The sequence below is a fragment of the Carcharhinus amblyrhynchos genome, chromosome 23 (genome assembly GCF_965287045.1).
Source record: "Carcharhinus amblyrhynchos chromosome 23, sCarAmb.v2.hapA, whole genome shotgun sequence".
Classification (NCBI taxonomy): Eukaryota; Metazoa; Chordata; class Chondrichthyes; order Carcharhiniformes; family Carcharhinidae; genus Carcharhinus; species Carcharhinus amblyrhynchos.
Genome location: NC_137346.1, coordinates 18,912,812 through 18,928,637, shown reverse-complemented (window position 1 = coordinate 18,928,637; position 15,826 = coordinate 18,912,812). Strand labels below are relative to the sequence as shown.

The 15,826-nt window shown below is 44.7% G+C and overlaps 1 protein-coding gene across 2 annotated transcripts in view; it reads left to right on the top strand.

Annotated features, from left to right (window-relative positions):
- LOC145357536 (sodium-dependent serotonin transporter-like) overlaps nucleotides 1-15,826 on the top strand; it is an 84,400-nt gene that overhangs the window by 16,849 nt on the left and 51,725 nt on the right. For both annotated transcript variants that reach the window (XM_080210986.1, XM_080210987.1), the window contains exons 4-5: nucleotides 347-566; nucleotides 10,897-11,035. In XM_080210986.1, the coding sequence (XP_080067112.1) occupies nucleotides 347-566; nucleotides 10,897-11,035 (359 nt within the window). The remainder of the gene's footprint in view (nucleotides 1-346; nucleotides 567-10,896; nucleotides 11,036-15,826) is intronic.

The following is a 15,826-nucleotide window of genomic DNA, read 5'->3' as shown; positions in this document are numbered from 1 at the left end:
TTCAGTGAGCCTAGTCTGGCTGCTATGAATTGTGTGATCATCCTGTATGTATCAAAAAGGCATTCTTGGCAAAATGTGTCCCATTGCTCTTGAGAATCTTTGCCTCTTGTGGTCAGCAGCATCAAAGCAAATGCAAACCATATCTGACTTCACTAGAATTGTACAATCTTCTTATTACTCTGATCGCTGAGACTGAGAGGACAGTTACATGAACAGGTAGCAACTGAGACCTTGGTTGATTTTGAGAAGTGAGACATCTAATTATTGCAGTGGTCTTTGGATGTGTGCTTCTTCTGAGATATCAATTTTAGATGGTTACAAACATTATCTCTTTCACTCTCTGCAGGGATTGGATATGCAATCTGTATAGTAGCTCTCTATGTTGCCTTCTATTACAATACCATTTTGGCCTGGGCTCTGTACTACCTCTACTCATCATTTACCTCCGAACTCCCATGGAGCAGTTGTAACAATGTATGGAATACTCAAAATTGTACCAACTACTTCCTGAAAGATAACGTTACCTGGACAAAGTACTCCACCTCTCCTGCAGAAGAATTTTATATGTAAGTATGTGTTTGTGGCTAAGGGGCAAAAAAGTTCAGCCAAGTTTAAGAAACTGTCTTAGCCTTTGCCTTCCTGAGAAACAGGAGTATGCATTGAAAGCAAACACACTCCTGGGTGAAATTTTCCTGCCCCGCCTGCTACGGGAACCATAGCAAGTGGGACAAGGACCACGCATTGACCTTGGGTGGGATTTTCCTGTCTTGGGGCAAACGTGTCTGGAAAATCCCAGCCTTCTGACTTCAAATCACACAGTGGTTTGTGGCAGAGGTAGCCTGAGTTGTTGTCACTTTAACAATGGTGGGATCCATTTCACAAAGCATGCCATCAGTCCATTAAAATTTCCATTATTGCTGGCACAATAATGACAGGCTGAATGGCTTCCTTTTGAGGACTTATCCCAAATTGACATAGGACAGAATGGTTTATCATTTGCATTAATTGAGAATAGTGTGTTTTGGGGTATCTGCTATTAGCCTGGATTTTGCTTTAAGCAGTAAAGCATTGGCTGCTATTGAGGAGGGAAAATATGGGCCTCAATGTCCATCAATCTATGGACTACAACCCACCATCACCGAGCATGCTGTCAAATTACCTTCCATGTGTATTTTGTAATTGTATCCTGCATGACAACTCCTCACAACCCATTCTTATTATTCATTAGCCTCTTAATAAATTGTGGGTACACTTGCCCACTTCAGAGGCTGGGATTTTCTGTTCATTCCCAGCGGTGGGATCTTCTGGTTCAATTGATGGCAAACCCCTGCTGGTTTCCCGCTGAGGGGGGTGGTGATGGTGGTGCTGGTGGGAGGGAGGGTTTATATACAACGGGAAGCCCTGTTAACAACAGTGGGAGATCCTGCCACCCATCTATGGCGGGCCGCCTATGCCAGGGGCGGGGTGGAAAATCCCGCCCAATGCAACGTCTGATTATCATTTATTTCACTGGGGTATTTCGTTCATGAAACTTCCTAGGTCATAGAATCCCTACAGTGCACAAAGAGGCCCTTCGGCCCATCGAGTCTGCACCAACCACCATCCCACCCAGGCCCTATCTCTACACATTTACCCACTAATCCCTCTAACCTATGCATCTCAGGGCACTAAGGGGCAACTTTAGCATGGCCAACCAACCTAACCCACACATCTTTGGACTGTGGGAGGAAACCAGAGCACCCGGAGGAAACCCACGCAGACACGAGAATGTGCAAACTCCGCACAGACAGTGACCTGAGTCGGGAATTGAACCCAGGTCCCTAGAGCTGTGAAGCAGCGGTGCTAACCACTGTGCTACTGTGCCGCCCAAAAACTTACAAGCTTCTACTGGGAAAATAGAACGTAGAACATAGAACATTACAGCTCAGAACAGGCCCTTCGGCCCACGATGTTGCGCCGACCAGTTTTTTTAAAAAAAAACACTGACCCACTAATCTAAACCAATCCCTTTTCGTCCATAAACCTATCCATAGATCTCTTAAACGCCCCCAAACTAGGCGCATTTACAACCGCAGCAGGCAGGGCATTCCAATCCCTCACCACCCTCTGGGTAAAGAACCTACCCCTGACATCCGTCCTATAACTACCACCCCTTAATTTAAAGCCATGCCCCCTCGTGCTAGCATTCTCCATCCGAGGAAAAAGGCTATCACTATCCACCCTATCTAAACCTCTAATCATCTTATATGTTTCAATAAGATCCCCTCTTAGCCTCCTTCTTTCCAGCGAAAATAACCCCAAATCCCTCAGTCTCTCCTCATATGACCTCCCCTCCATACCAGGCAACATCCTGGTAAACGTCCTCTGCACCCTCTCCAAAGCCTCAACGTCCTTCCTGTAATGTGGGGACCAGAACTGCACACAGTACTCCAAGTGCGGCCGCACCAGAGTTGTGTACAGTTGCAACATGACGCTGCGACTCCTAAATTCAATCCCCCTACCAATAAACGCCAAGACACCGTATGCCTTCTTAACTACCTTATCTACTTGATTCCCAACCTTCAGGGATCTATGTACACATACACCTAGATCCCTCTGCTCCTCCACACTATTCAAAGTCCTCCCATTAGCCCTATACTGAACACATCTGTTACTCCTACCGAAATGAATTACCTCACACTTCTCCACATTAAACTCCATCCGCCACCTCGCGGCCCAGCTCTGCAACCTGTCTAAGTCACCCTGCAAACTATGACACCCTTCCTCACAATCTACCACACCACCGACTTTGGTGTCATCAGCAAATTTACTAATCCACCCAACTATACCCTCATCCAGATCATTAATAAAAATTACAAACAGCAGTGGCCCCAAAACAGATCCCTGAGGCACACCGGTCATAACCGAACTCCATGACGAATATTCACCATCAACCACCACCCTCTGTCTCCTATCTGCCAGCCAATTCCTGATCCAAGTACCTAGATTACCCCCAATCCCATACATCTGCATTTTCTGCAGAAGCCCACCATGGTGAACCTTATCAAACGCCTTACTAAAATCCATATATACCACGTCAACTGCCTTACCCCTATCCACCTCTTTGGTCACTTTCTCAAAGAACTCAATAAGGTTAGCAAGGCACGACCTACCTGCTACAAAACCATGCTGACTGTCTCTAATCAATTCATTACTCTCCAGATAACTATAAATCCTATCCCTAATAATTCTTTCTAAAACCTTGCCCACAACAGAAGTAAGACTCACCGAATGGGAAATCTTACCAAGTCACCACTGAATGCTTTAAGTCAGTTATGAGAATAATTCATTTTTTAAAGAGATTTATTGTCTATTAGCACTTGGCCTCAATTGCTTCAATTTGCCATTTTGGCTTTTGCCCAGCTGTAGCTTTCATTTTGTTTTCTTAGGCTGTTGATACAGTAGGTGCCTGTCTTTGGCACTGCTCTGGCCTCGTCTGATTATAGCTCTTTGATGTACAATAGTGAAATTGTTTATTAATTTATGCTTCAACCTGTGTTGCAGTCAGGAAGGAAGATTTCTTCTCTGCTCTTCCCGAGTTTCTCACGCTAACAATCCTGTAAGGATCGTACTCCACTTTTTATTCCAAAACTTACAGTGGCTTAACCAAAAAGATGTTGCTTTCCATAAAGTTGAGAAAACGGGTAACTGCTCCAACACTGATTAGATCCTGATTGTGAAATGACATCGATGTGCTTTACTCCATTCACTGCCAGAGATATGTACGCATAGACATTGCTGTAAAAATCTCACAATATATAAGAACATAAGAACATAAGAACATAAGAAATAGGAGCAGGAGTAGGCCATCTGGCCCTTCGAGCCTGCCCCGCCATTCAATAAGATCATGGCTGATCTGTCGTGGCTCAGTTCCACTTTCCCGCCCTCTCCCCATAACCCTTAATTCCCTCTCTTATCAAAAACCCATCAACCCGCTTCTTAAAAATATTTAGCGAGGCAGCCTCCACCACTTCAACGGACAGAGAATTCCAGAGATTCACCACCCTTTGAGTGAAGAAGTTCCTCCTCAACTCCGTTCTGAACCGCCCCCCCTTTATCTTGAGGCTGTGCCCCCTAGTCCTACTGTCTTTTTTGAGCGGGAAGAGTCTTTCCACCTCTATCCTATCCATCCCATTCATCATCTTATACGTCTCAATGAGATCTCCCCTCATTCTTCTAAACTCTAACGAGTACAAGCCTAGTTTATTCAGCCTCTCCTCATAGCTCAACCCCCTCAACTCCGGTATCAGCCTAGTAAACCTCCTCTGCACTCCCTCCAAGGCCAAAATATCCTTGCGCAGGTGCGGCGCCCAAAACTGCACACAGTACTCCAGCTGCGGCCTCACCAATGCCCTATACAGCTGCAGCAAGACCTCCCTACTTTTATATTCAATCCCCCTCGCTATGAAGGCCAGCATCCCATTCGCCTTCCTGACCACCTGCTGCACCTGCAGGCTGGGTTTTTGCGACTCATGCACAAGGACCCCGAGGTCCCTCTGCACCGTATGCCCACAATATATGGATGTATTTCAGCATAAACACGCCAATGATGAGGGTCAAACGAAGAATGATTTAAAATAACAAAACCCAATCAACAGTTCAGCAAAGAAAGGAAACGATATATAGAAGGCCAGATTTAGAATAATATGAGCTGGGACGTAAGAACCGGAGAAGGTTGCGGTGGATGTGATAAAACCATGGAAATATTTGAAAACAAGAAGTTTTGAAAGCAATTGACTGGAGGACAGTGAGCCAGTGGAGGATTGGTGATAATAGGTTGATGGTTGGGACAGTCTTGGGTACGGGATAGAACGTGGCTATGGAATTTGTACAGGGTGAAGGTTGGGGAAAGAATTGTGTACTGAGAAGCTGAACTTGGAATGAAAATATTGCCCCTCCTACCACCTTGAAATGCTTCGGGAATCAAGGAACTTATTGTACTATATATTTTTTTGAAGTAGGAAAAGGGTGGGTGCAGTTGTTAGGGTGAAGCGATAGGTTATCAGTTAGTATTAAGATGTATCACTGGTGTTGTAGTTCATCTTGGGCAGACGCACAAAGCAGGCAAGGATCACATCGAAATTAGTTTTGCCCTCCACCTGATTTCCTTTTCCAACAATGTAAATGTAAAATCAAATGTTTATTCGCTATCACGCTTTTGTTTTGGTTGGCAGGAGATTTGGGTAGAGTATGAAAAATACCTGAGATTAGATGTGTTCAATGGCCTGTTTCTGTTCTGTATGTAGAATGTAACATTTATCAATTACAGAATTGAGTTTTTTGAATAGCTATTTCTGGCTTCCAAATTTCACATCATTCATACATTTGAGATTCATTAGATAGAAGTGGGCAACATGGTGGCACAGCGGTTAGCACTGCTGCCCCACAGCGCCAGGGACCCGAGTTCAATTCCTGGCTTGGGTCACTGTCTGTGTGGAGTTTGCACATTCTCCCCATGTCTGTGTGGATTTCCTCCGGGTGCTCTGGTTTCCTCCCACAGTCCAAAGATGTGAGGTTGATCATGCTAAATTGTCCCTTAGTGTCAGGGGAATTAGTAGGGCAAATAAATGTGATATGTGGATAGGATCTGTGTGGAATTGTTGTTCGTGCAGCCCCAATGGGCACAATAGCTTCTTCCTTCACTGTAGGAATTCTATGATAAGGTTATCCTCAAATTCTGGATCAAAATGCCTTGGTTTTAATGGGGCAGGTTAATAACTCCCACCGAAATAATAATCCGAGCCCAAATTGAATTTTAATTATTACTTGTTAAGTTGCCAATCAGATGCATACCCTAAGTTAATGTTTGAATTGAGTGTCTTAGTTTTCCCTTGAAGCAGACCACCTAGCAGCTCAATAACATTAACCAGTTTAGATAAATTTGAATATGATTTCTGCCGTAGGCTTGCATCAAATGTTAAAGCACCTTGGATTGTGCCTGGGTTTCTAGAATTATTCTTTGGGACATAGAGTGGTAACCTTATTGAGGTTATAAAATCATGAGGCACGTGGATAGGATGAACACGCATACATTGGGCAGAACTTTCATGCCGTGCTTGCTACGGCAATCGTAGCAGACAGGACACGAGCCATGCAGAGGTCCGTTGACTTCGGGCGGGATTTTGAGATCTTGGTGCGAGCGTGGCTGGAAAATCCCACCTATCGTCTTTTTCCCAGGGAAGGGGAATTGGAAACCAGAAGGCATCGATTTAAGGTGAGAGGGGAAAGGTTTAAATGGGACCCGAGGGGTAACTTCTTCATTGCAGAGGGTGATGTGTAAATGGAATAAGCAAAAGTGATGGAGGCAGATACTATATTTAAAAAGCATTTGGTTAAATATATGGCTGGGAAAGGATTAGAGGGATATGGGTCAAATGCAGTCAATTGGGACTAGCTGGGAGGGCGTCATGGTCAGCATGGACTAGTTGGGCTGAAGGGCCTGTGTCTGTGCTGTATTGCTGTATGAATCTGACTCTAGAACTTGCTATATTTCTATAATGCTAGGTTGAGCAATTTTCCCAATAAAATAAACCCATAGCCTGAAGCTACTTTTGGGTTTTGATGGGTTAGTTAATTACCTGGGAATAGAATAATGTCCCGTGAAATAGAATTATGTGCCACCTGAACTAATTTGAGCTGTTATGAGATTATTTCTGGGATTTGCTTTATTTCATTTTCCAGAAAAGCTCACTTCTGTAGAAGCCGTAGAACCTTTGGCTCGTATCAAAGGACAGGTATGGAACTCTGGGTTATCTGGCTCAATGGATAGAATGATCAGCTTTTGAGCCGGAGGTTTGCGTGTTTAGGTCCCACTCCAGAATTTGAGTGCAGCATCTTAGGCTGACACCGCAGTGCAGTGCTGAGAGACTGCTGCATTGTTGGAGGTGCTGCCTTTCAAACGAGACGTTAACCCCTCCCTGTCCTTTCAGCTGGTTGCAAACCATAGAATCCCTAAAATGTAGAAGGAGGCCATTCAGCCCATTGAGTCTGCACCAACCCTATCTCACCCAGGCTTATCACTGTAACCCCGCGTATTTACTCTGCTAATCCCCCTAACCTGCATATCTTTGGAGTGTGGGAGGAAACTGGAGCACCCGGAGGAAACCCATGGGGAGAACGTGCAAACTTCACACAGTCACCCCCCACGGCTGGAATTGAACCCTGGTACTGTGAGGCAGCAATGCTAAGCGCTATGCCACTGTGCCACAAGTGGTCCTATGGTGCTATTTTGAAGAACAATGGAGATATCCCTGGTGTCTTGATCAATATTTATGTCTCAATCAACATCCCAAAAATAGGATAATCCATTCATTATTACATTGCTGTTTGGAGAATTTGCTGTTTGTGGGATCTTGCTGTTCTCATGTTGGCTGTCACATATTTTAAAACAACTGGGGGGCGGTGGGAGCGTGGTGGCACAGTGGTTAGCACTGCTGCCTCAGTGCCAAGGACCCAGGTTGAATTCTGGCCTCGGGTCACTGTGTGGAGTTTGCGTGTTCTCCCTGTGTCTGCATGGGTTTTGTAGAGCACGGAAACAGGCCCTTCGGCCCAACTGGTCCATGCCAACCATGATGCCGCCCCAGCTGGTCCCAATGCCCTGTGTTTCGCCCACATCCCTCTAATCCTTTCCCATCCATGTACTTATCCAAACGCTCTTTAAATGTTACTATTGAACCTGCCTCAACCGCTTTCTCTGGCAGCTCATTCCTTATCCGCACCACCCTCTCCTTATGACTCAGCCCTGGCAACATCTTTGTAAATCTTTCCAGTTTCTCAATGCCTTTCCTGTAACATGGTGACCAAAACTGTACACAGAAGGAGAGTCACAAGCAATAACTGAGGAGTGCCCTTGGTACAGTAAGTGAGGAGACTGTCGCACCCAATTTCAGGGATTTGCTGGATAATAAACTGGATTAAAAGCGCTATATAAATACCAGTTGTCATTGTCCAGTGCTGATGCTCCAGTTTCCACCTACACTAAATTGCCTCTTAGTGTCAGAAAGGCTAGCAGGCTAAATATTTGAAGTTATGGGGACAGGTCGTGGGTGGGATTGTTGTCGGTGCAAGCTCGATGGGCTGAATGGCCTCTTTTTGCACTGTTGGGATTCTGTGAAAGTAATTCTTGAAATAAGTAATTGGTAGTAAATTGGCTCTGGGGTGGCCTGTGGCTGTGAAAGGCATTGTATAGGTGCAGGCCTTTCTTTACAGCTCAGTGGCTGAACCCCCATTCCGTTTGCCTCAGAGGGATCTATGCACTTGCTGCCTTTTTGTCTTTCACAAACATTCATACACAGAGGTTGAACTATGTATTCCTGCCAGCAATGAGAAGTGTACAGTGTTTTTGAAATAAGGAAATGCATGGTGGCTTATCTGGAGAGAGCGCACCAAAGCTGAAATAGGTAATAAATTGTATTTTTATTATTTTCCATAAGTAGTGGAAGTAGAAAATTGATAATATATTGCTCACTTATATATTTCATACAAATAAACTAGTACATTTTGGAAGGATTTCCTTGTTACAGTCAAATGTTATTTCAGATTGGCCTTTGGAAATGGTGAAGAATTCAGCTTGTGACCCGTGCTATATTTTAATAGCTAATATTCACAAATAAAGGTCCTTTGTTACAATCCCTGGATTTTCTTACTGATCGGCTAAATATTTGGAAGCAAAGCAACATTCTAGTTTGAAGGGAACATAGCGTCATAGAATCCTTTCAGTGCAGAAGGAGGCCATTTGGCCCATCAAACCCACACTGAAACAATCTCACCCAGGCCCTATCTCTGCAACCTCACGTATTTACCTGCTAACCCCCTCTGATACAAAGGGCCAATTTAGCATGGCCAGTCCACCTAACCTGCACATCTTTGGAGTGTGGGAGGAAACTGGAGCACCTGGAGGAAACCCAGGCAGACATGGGGAGAACATGCAAACTCCACACAGATAGGTTCAATTCCAGCCTCAAGTCACTGAGTCCCTGGTGCTGCGAGGCACCAGTGCTAACCACTTCACCACCGTGCCACCCAACATAAAAGCATATTTCTTGGAATGACAATTAGTTTTGAGGCAATTGGCATTTAAACAAAACACAAAAATTCTGACAAGTGTTACGGCACAAATAAATAACCCAACAGTAAGCTAAAAACAGCCTGCTTTATATTTGTGCCATTTTCTATTTTTAAACCAATAGAAACTCAATATAATAATCCTTTTAGCTGCCTGAAAGGACATTTTGAATGCTGAACTACAAGTCACGCAGGAGATGAAATAAGGAGGAACCATTCTAATTGATAGAAACACCCGTCACGAACCAGAAAGCAGAGATTTCAATCCCAAATAAATTATCATTTCCTTTATTCATTTTCAGAATGTGAGCATTGTTTGCAAAGCCAACATTTTATTACCCATCTCTAATTACCCTGGAAGAGTTGGTGATGAGCTACCTTCTCGAATCGCTGCAATTCATCTGGTGTAGGTACACCCACGGTGCTGTTAGAAAGGGATTTTGACCCAGTGATAATGAAGTAATGTCAATGTGGTTCTGAGTCAGGGTGGCATTTGAGTTGGAGAGAGACCTGCAGATGGCGCTGTTAGTATGCTTTTGCTGCCCTTCTCCTTCTAGTTGGGTTTGGATGGTGCTTGGTGAGTTGCTGCTGTGCATCTTGGAGAGGGCACACACTGTTGCAAGTGTGCGTCAGAGATGGAGGAAGTGAATGGTAGATGGATGGGTTGCTGATCAAGTGGGCAGCTTTATCCTAGATGGTTTTGAACATCTTGAGTGTTGTTGGAGCTGTTCTCACCAAGTGGAGCGTATTTCATCGCACTTCTGACTTGTACCTTGTATAGGGTGGACAGTTTTTAGGCTTTAAGGAGTCAGGGGGTGAGATACCCATTGCAGATTTCCCAATTTCTGACCTAACATTGTATTTACTTGGTTGGTCTTGTTAAGTCTTTAGTCAGTGTGTTGATGGTGAGAGATTCAATTGTGCCACTGGCGTTAAGGGGGAGATGGTTTGATTCTCTTTTGTTGGAGCTGGTCACTGCCTGGCACCTGTGTGGCATGATTATAAATTGCCACTTTTCAGCCCAAACCCAATTGTTGTCCAGATCTGACTGCATGCAGACACTGACTGCTTCAGTATCTGGCACGGCAGCATTGTGGTTAGCACTGCTGCCTCACAGCGCCAGGGACCCGGGTTCAATTCCCGGTTTGAGTGACTCTCTGTGCAGAGTTTGCACATTCTCCCCATGTCTGTATGGGTTTCCTGCAGGTGCTCCGGTTTATGCCCACAGCCTAAGGATTGGCCATGATAAATTGCTGCTTAGTGTCAGGGGGAGTAGCTAGGGGAAATGCATGGGGTTATGGGGATAGGACCTGTGTGGGATTGTGGTCAGTGCAGACTCAATGGGCTGAATGGCCTCCTTCTGCTCTAAGATTCTATGATTCTATTCTATCTGAGGAGTCGCATACGGTGCTGAACATTGTGCAGCCACCAGCAAACATCCTCACTTCTGACTTTCTGATGGAAGGAAGATCTTTGATGAAGCAGCTGAAGATATTTGAGCCAGGACATTACCCCGAGAAAGCGGCAATGTCCTAGGGCTGAGAAGATTGGCTTCCTCCAATTACAATGGGTGAGCTTGCACTGAGTCAGGGTATTAGTGTGCGTGTGTGACATCTCTTCTTTGGAAGAAAAAGGATGGGAACAGGTTAAAAACCACTTCGTGGAGGAGGGAGATTGTAAGAAAACAAAACTACAATGGGAACCTTGGGACTGAAAGACAGCAAATGATGCATGCTGCTTCCAATTTCCATTTGAAAATATCATTGTAATCTGTGACATTTATTCTCATTGCAGCCGGCAAGTACTTCAAGTTCACAAGTCACGTGGACTGCAGGACCTGGGTGGCATCACTTGGCATTTAGCCCTTTGTCTGCTCTTCATCTTTATTGTAGTATATTTCAGTATCTGGAAAGGCGTAAAGACTTCTGGAAAGGTAGGTGGAGCTAAATCATGTGAAAAAGACAACCTTGGCTTGTGCTTGTCAACATTGCACGATGAGTTTGTTTTATTTTAAGCATATCCTTTCATGTGATGTGAGCACTGCTAGGTAGGCCACTATTGGTTGTCCATTCCTAATTGCCCTTGAGAATGTGGCGGTGAGCTACCTTCCTGAACCGCTACATCCATGTGTTGGAGGTACACCCACAGTGCTGTTAGGGCGGGAAGCTGTCCAGCTATAGATCACATTCCTACACCACGCTGATAAATATAGAGTAGTGCATTGAAGAATTTGATACAGGGCTAGCAATTAAAGAAGATAAGTGCCTTTTGAATTTTTAAATAGCTTTTAGTAAACATTTTAAACTGCTCTATTAAAGTTTATTTACTGGTGTCACAAGTAGGCTTACATTAGGCATTGAAAATCCCCTAGCCACACACTCCCAGCACCTGATCATGCACCTAACCAGCACGTCTTTTGGCATGTGGGAGGAAACCAGAGCACCTGGAGACACAGACACGGGGAGACTGTGCAGATTCTGCCCAGAGAGTCACCCAAGGCTGGAATCAAACCCAAGTCCCTGGTGCTGTGAGACAGCAGTGCTTACCACCGTGCCACCCATGATTAGACAAGGTTAGAAGCTACCTCTTCAATTTTTAATTCACATAAATTGCTATTCTCACAGCAGTTATTGACATGGGCACCCCAAGTTGTACAGATTTTCTTTGAAGGATTGGATAGTATGGTGGCACAGTGGTTAGCACTGTTGCCTCTCAGCACCAGGGGCCCGGGTTCAATTCCTGGCCTCAGGTGTCTGTCTGTGTGGAGTTTGCACATTCTGATGTGTCTGCGTGGGTTTCCCCCAGGTGCTCCAGTTTTCTCCCACAGTTAAAAGGATGTGCTGGTTAGGTGCATCGGCTCTGCTAGAATTCTCCCTCAGTGTACCCGAACAGGTGCCGGAATGTGGCGACTAAGGGAATTTTTACAGTAACTTCATTGCAGTGTTAATGTAAGCCTACTTATGACACTAATAAGTAAACTTTAAACTTATTTAAACATGCACACCAGGGGGTAGTTGAACCCTGAGATGAATATCCCATGTTGGGTTAATTTTAAACAGTATGGGTCCTATCGCACAGCCTTACTTGACATTGCTTCACAGCTTGAAGCTGTGTTTCAGATCTCCCACTCAAGAAAGTCACCGTCATATCGTCAGGAGCTGTAGGACTGTGATGACATTTTTTGGACATCCAAATCTCTGGAGCCCAATCCACAGAGCCTAGCGACATATTGAATCTAATGTTTTGGTCAGGTTGATGAATGTAAAGTTCTTCCCGTATCTTGGAGGCCACCTGCCTCAAAGGGCCACCATCCAACACCAGATCAGCTGCACCAGCTCAGCTTTCTACAAAACTCTGGCAGTAAGTGTTTGATAACAAGTCAATGAAACTCCCTAGCGTACAAAGCCCTTGCTGTCACCACTCTCCTATACTGCAGTGAGACCTGTACTCTGTATCAGCAACGGAGAAGAACTCTAAAGAAATTCCATCTGCAAGACCCGTGCTGCATCCTCTGGATTCATGGCAGAACCATTGCTAGTCTCCTTGAAACCAGTTCTACAAACATTCGGGCAAAAATCCAGTAAAATCAACCACAATGGACTGGGCGCTGTGCCCAGAGAACCAAAAAGTGTCTCCCTGCCAGGTCTTGTTCTTTAAACTCTCCAGTGGCTAATATTCCAGGGGAGGATGATCAAACACACCGAAGCTCTCCTTGAGGCCTGGAAGCGTTGACGTAACTGGGAGAAGATTGTCGCCAATCATTCAAAATGGCAAAGATTGTCCATCATGTTGTTGCGCTAATGATGAGGTGGGGCAGCAGCAGGGAAGGAAAGAAAAAGAAGCATATCCTGCACTCCGGATCCCGTGGGATTTCCTGCCCCGTGTACCCAAAGAACTCTGGAAAAAAGTCATCGGTCTGTTCAGTCACGTGAAGAGCCAAGGCTTGAATCGAGAGACAGCTAAATCCAACACCTTCGCGCAATTAAAGTAAACTCCAAATGTGAGATGAAAATAGTGCTGTGAAGCAGTTAATCTTTGCAACAAACTCACAGCATTCATAGAACCTGATTCAAATAACAGGCCCATAGGAAGAATACTTGTTACCTTTCCTCTGACAGTTTCTATTACTGCAGCTGCTAGAACACCCTCTTTTTTTTTAAATCATTCATGGGACATGAGAATTGCTGGCTGGCATTTATTGCCCACCCCTCATTGTCGAGGGCAGTTGAGAGTCGATCACATTGCTGTGGGTCTGGAGTCACATGTAGACCAGACCAGGTAAGGACGGTAGATTTCCTTCCTTAAAGGACATTAGCGAACCAGGTGGGTTTTTCCGACAATTGTCATCAGTAGATTCTTAAATTCCAGATATTTTTTATTGAATTTAGTTTCCACCATCTGCCGTGGTGGGCGTTGAACCCGGATCCCCAGAACGTTGGCTGAGTTTCTGGATTAATAGTTTACCGATAATATCACTAGCCCATCACTTCCCCATGTGTTTCTGTTTTGCAGCCCTTTCTGACCACATCAATGTTGTCATTCCTTGGACTTGATCAGGTTTCAGAGAATGAATAGGCTTTTAAGTTCTTTTCTCTGCGAGTTCACCAGTTCTCCATGTTAATTCTGATTTTAGCCCTCTGAAAGAGGCCTATAGCTCACTCTTGCCAATTGGACTGTTTTATATAAATCAACCCTGCCAGTTCAATGTGTTGCTTATTGAAACATGCACCAACCTAGTTCTGCCACATATCTGTTTTGCGGGAGTGTTGGCCGTGCTTCCACTACATCCATTTCATGATTATGAACAACTGTGGGTTTTGGCTTGTCATAACAATAATTAACTTGACTCAGCCAAGACAACCCTGATTGAGGCTCAAGTAATCTCTTGCATTTTTTTGTTCTTTGAAATTGCCATTTTTGGCCCAAGACTTGTCTTCTATTTCCAGAAAAACAAAATCTTTAAGTGGAATTATATGAAAATGGTCCCATGAGAATTGTAATTTAAGAAACAGAGGCATTTGTTAAAATTCTTGGACTCATTTTGTCTCTTTTGATCTGAGATGGAACTTCCACTGCTAAAGTCTGCTTTACTATGTTTAACGCTTATTTTCCTTTCTTAGTTCCGCAGTGTTATTCAAGTTTAGTTATTCGTGTCGCAAGTAAGCTTATTCACACTGCAGTGAAGTTAATGTGAAAATCCCCTATTCGCCACACTCTGGTGCCTGTTCGGATACACTGAGGGAGAATTTAGCATGGCCAGTGCACTTAACCAGTATGTTTTTTGGGCTTAGGAGGAAACTGGAGCACTCAGAGGAAACACACACAGACACGGGGAGAACATGCAGACTCAGCAGAGACAGTGACCCAAGCCAGGAATCGAGCCCAGGTCTCTGGCACTGTGAGGTAGCAGTGCTAACCACTGTGCTGCCCTAGCACATCGATTATTTGTTTTTACACTGACTATAAGTTGCCACATAAGCTTCTATCCACCCCATTAACAACTATTTTAATATCTTCCACAATGCTTTTTTAAAAAATATCCTATCACTAGGCACCTAATATGGTTGAAAAATACAGCTAAAATGTCAATTTTAAATTCACATCCATGGATTTCTCCACTTCCATTAATTTCTGTAAAAAGAAAATCTCCCGAATTAGCTACACAGATATTTCTGGTGTGAAGTTAATGACAGGCTGCATGTTCACTGCACATAATCCAATTTTTATTGGAACTGCAATAATTACAGGACTGGATGAGTTATTGCAATTCACATTTTAGCTGCTTTAACAAGTCTGACGATTCACAAAGTGACAGAAGAAATAAAATTCCATTTACGTGGTGTCTTTCCTGACTTTGGGAAACTCTAAAGCACGTATATACGGTGCAAAACACTTAATAGCTGAGATCTTGCCGGGCATTTGCAGTTAGCGATGGGGGTTGGAAGGGGATTAAAAGCCTCTGCTTTTATCGAGCTAGACAAGATGGGTTAGAGCTAAGCCCTGGGATGTGATCTTACCACCCGTTCACGCCACGCTCCCGGTGCAGCAAGACCGGAGAATTTGGTGGCCAGCAAAATTTCCATTCACTGCGGCGGGATGGGAAAACCTCTGGGGTTTCCACATTGGTGGCCTTTGAAGGACCTGAAGGGCAGCATGGCGGCATGGTGGTTTGCACCACTGCCTCGTAGTGCCGGGGACCTGGGTTCAATTCCCGGCTTGGGGTTACTGTGCTGAGTCTGCACATTCTCCCCGTGTCAGTGAGAGCTTCCTCTGGGTGCTCCGGTTTCCTCCCACAGTCTGAAAACCGTGCTGGTTAGGTCCATTGGCCATGCTAAATTCTCCCTCTGTGTACCTGAACAGGCGCCAGAGTGTGATGAGTAGGGGATTTTCACAGTAACTTCATTGTGTTGCTAATGTAAACCTACTTGTGTCAGTAACAAAATAAACTTTCAAATGGGCTGGTATATAAGCTGCTGAATAGTGGATGTTGGGCCCACCTAGGCCAAGGAGATGAAGGCACACTTTTTAACTGAAAGTTTAGAGGTTCCCCCTTACAGCAAGGAGTGTGGAGCAGCTCTGTGTTTTGGGGGAGCTGGTGGTGGGGGGCCGGACTTCATTGTATAGACCCAGTCTATCAGTGATTGAATCTAATTTCTGGCCAATCCATTGGTACCCTCGGTACTCCCGTCCAGGAATGGGAACCCACCATTCCACTGGCAGTGAG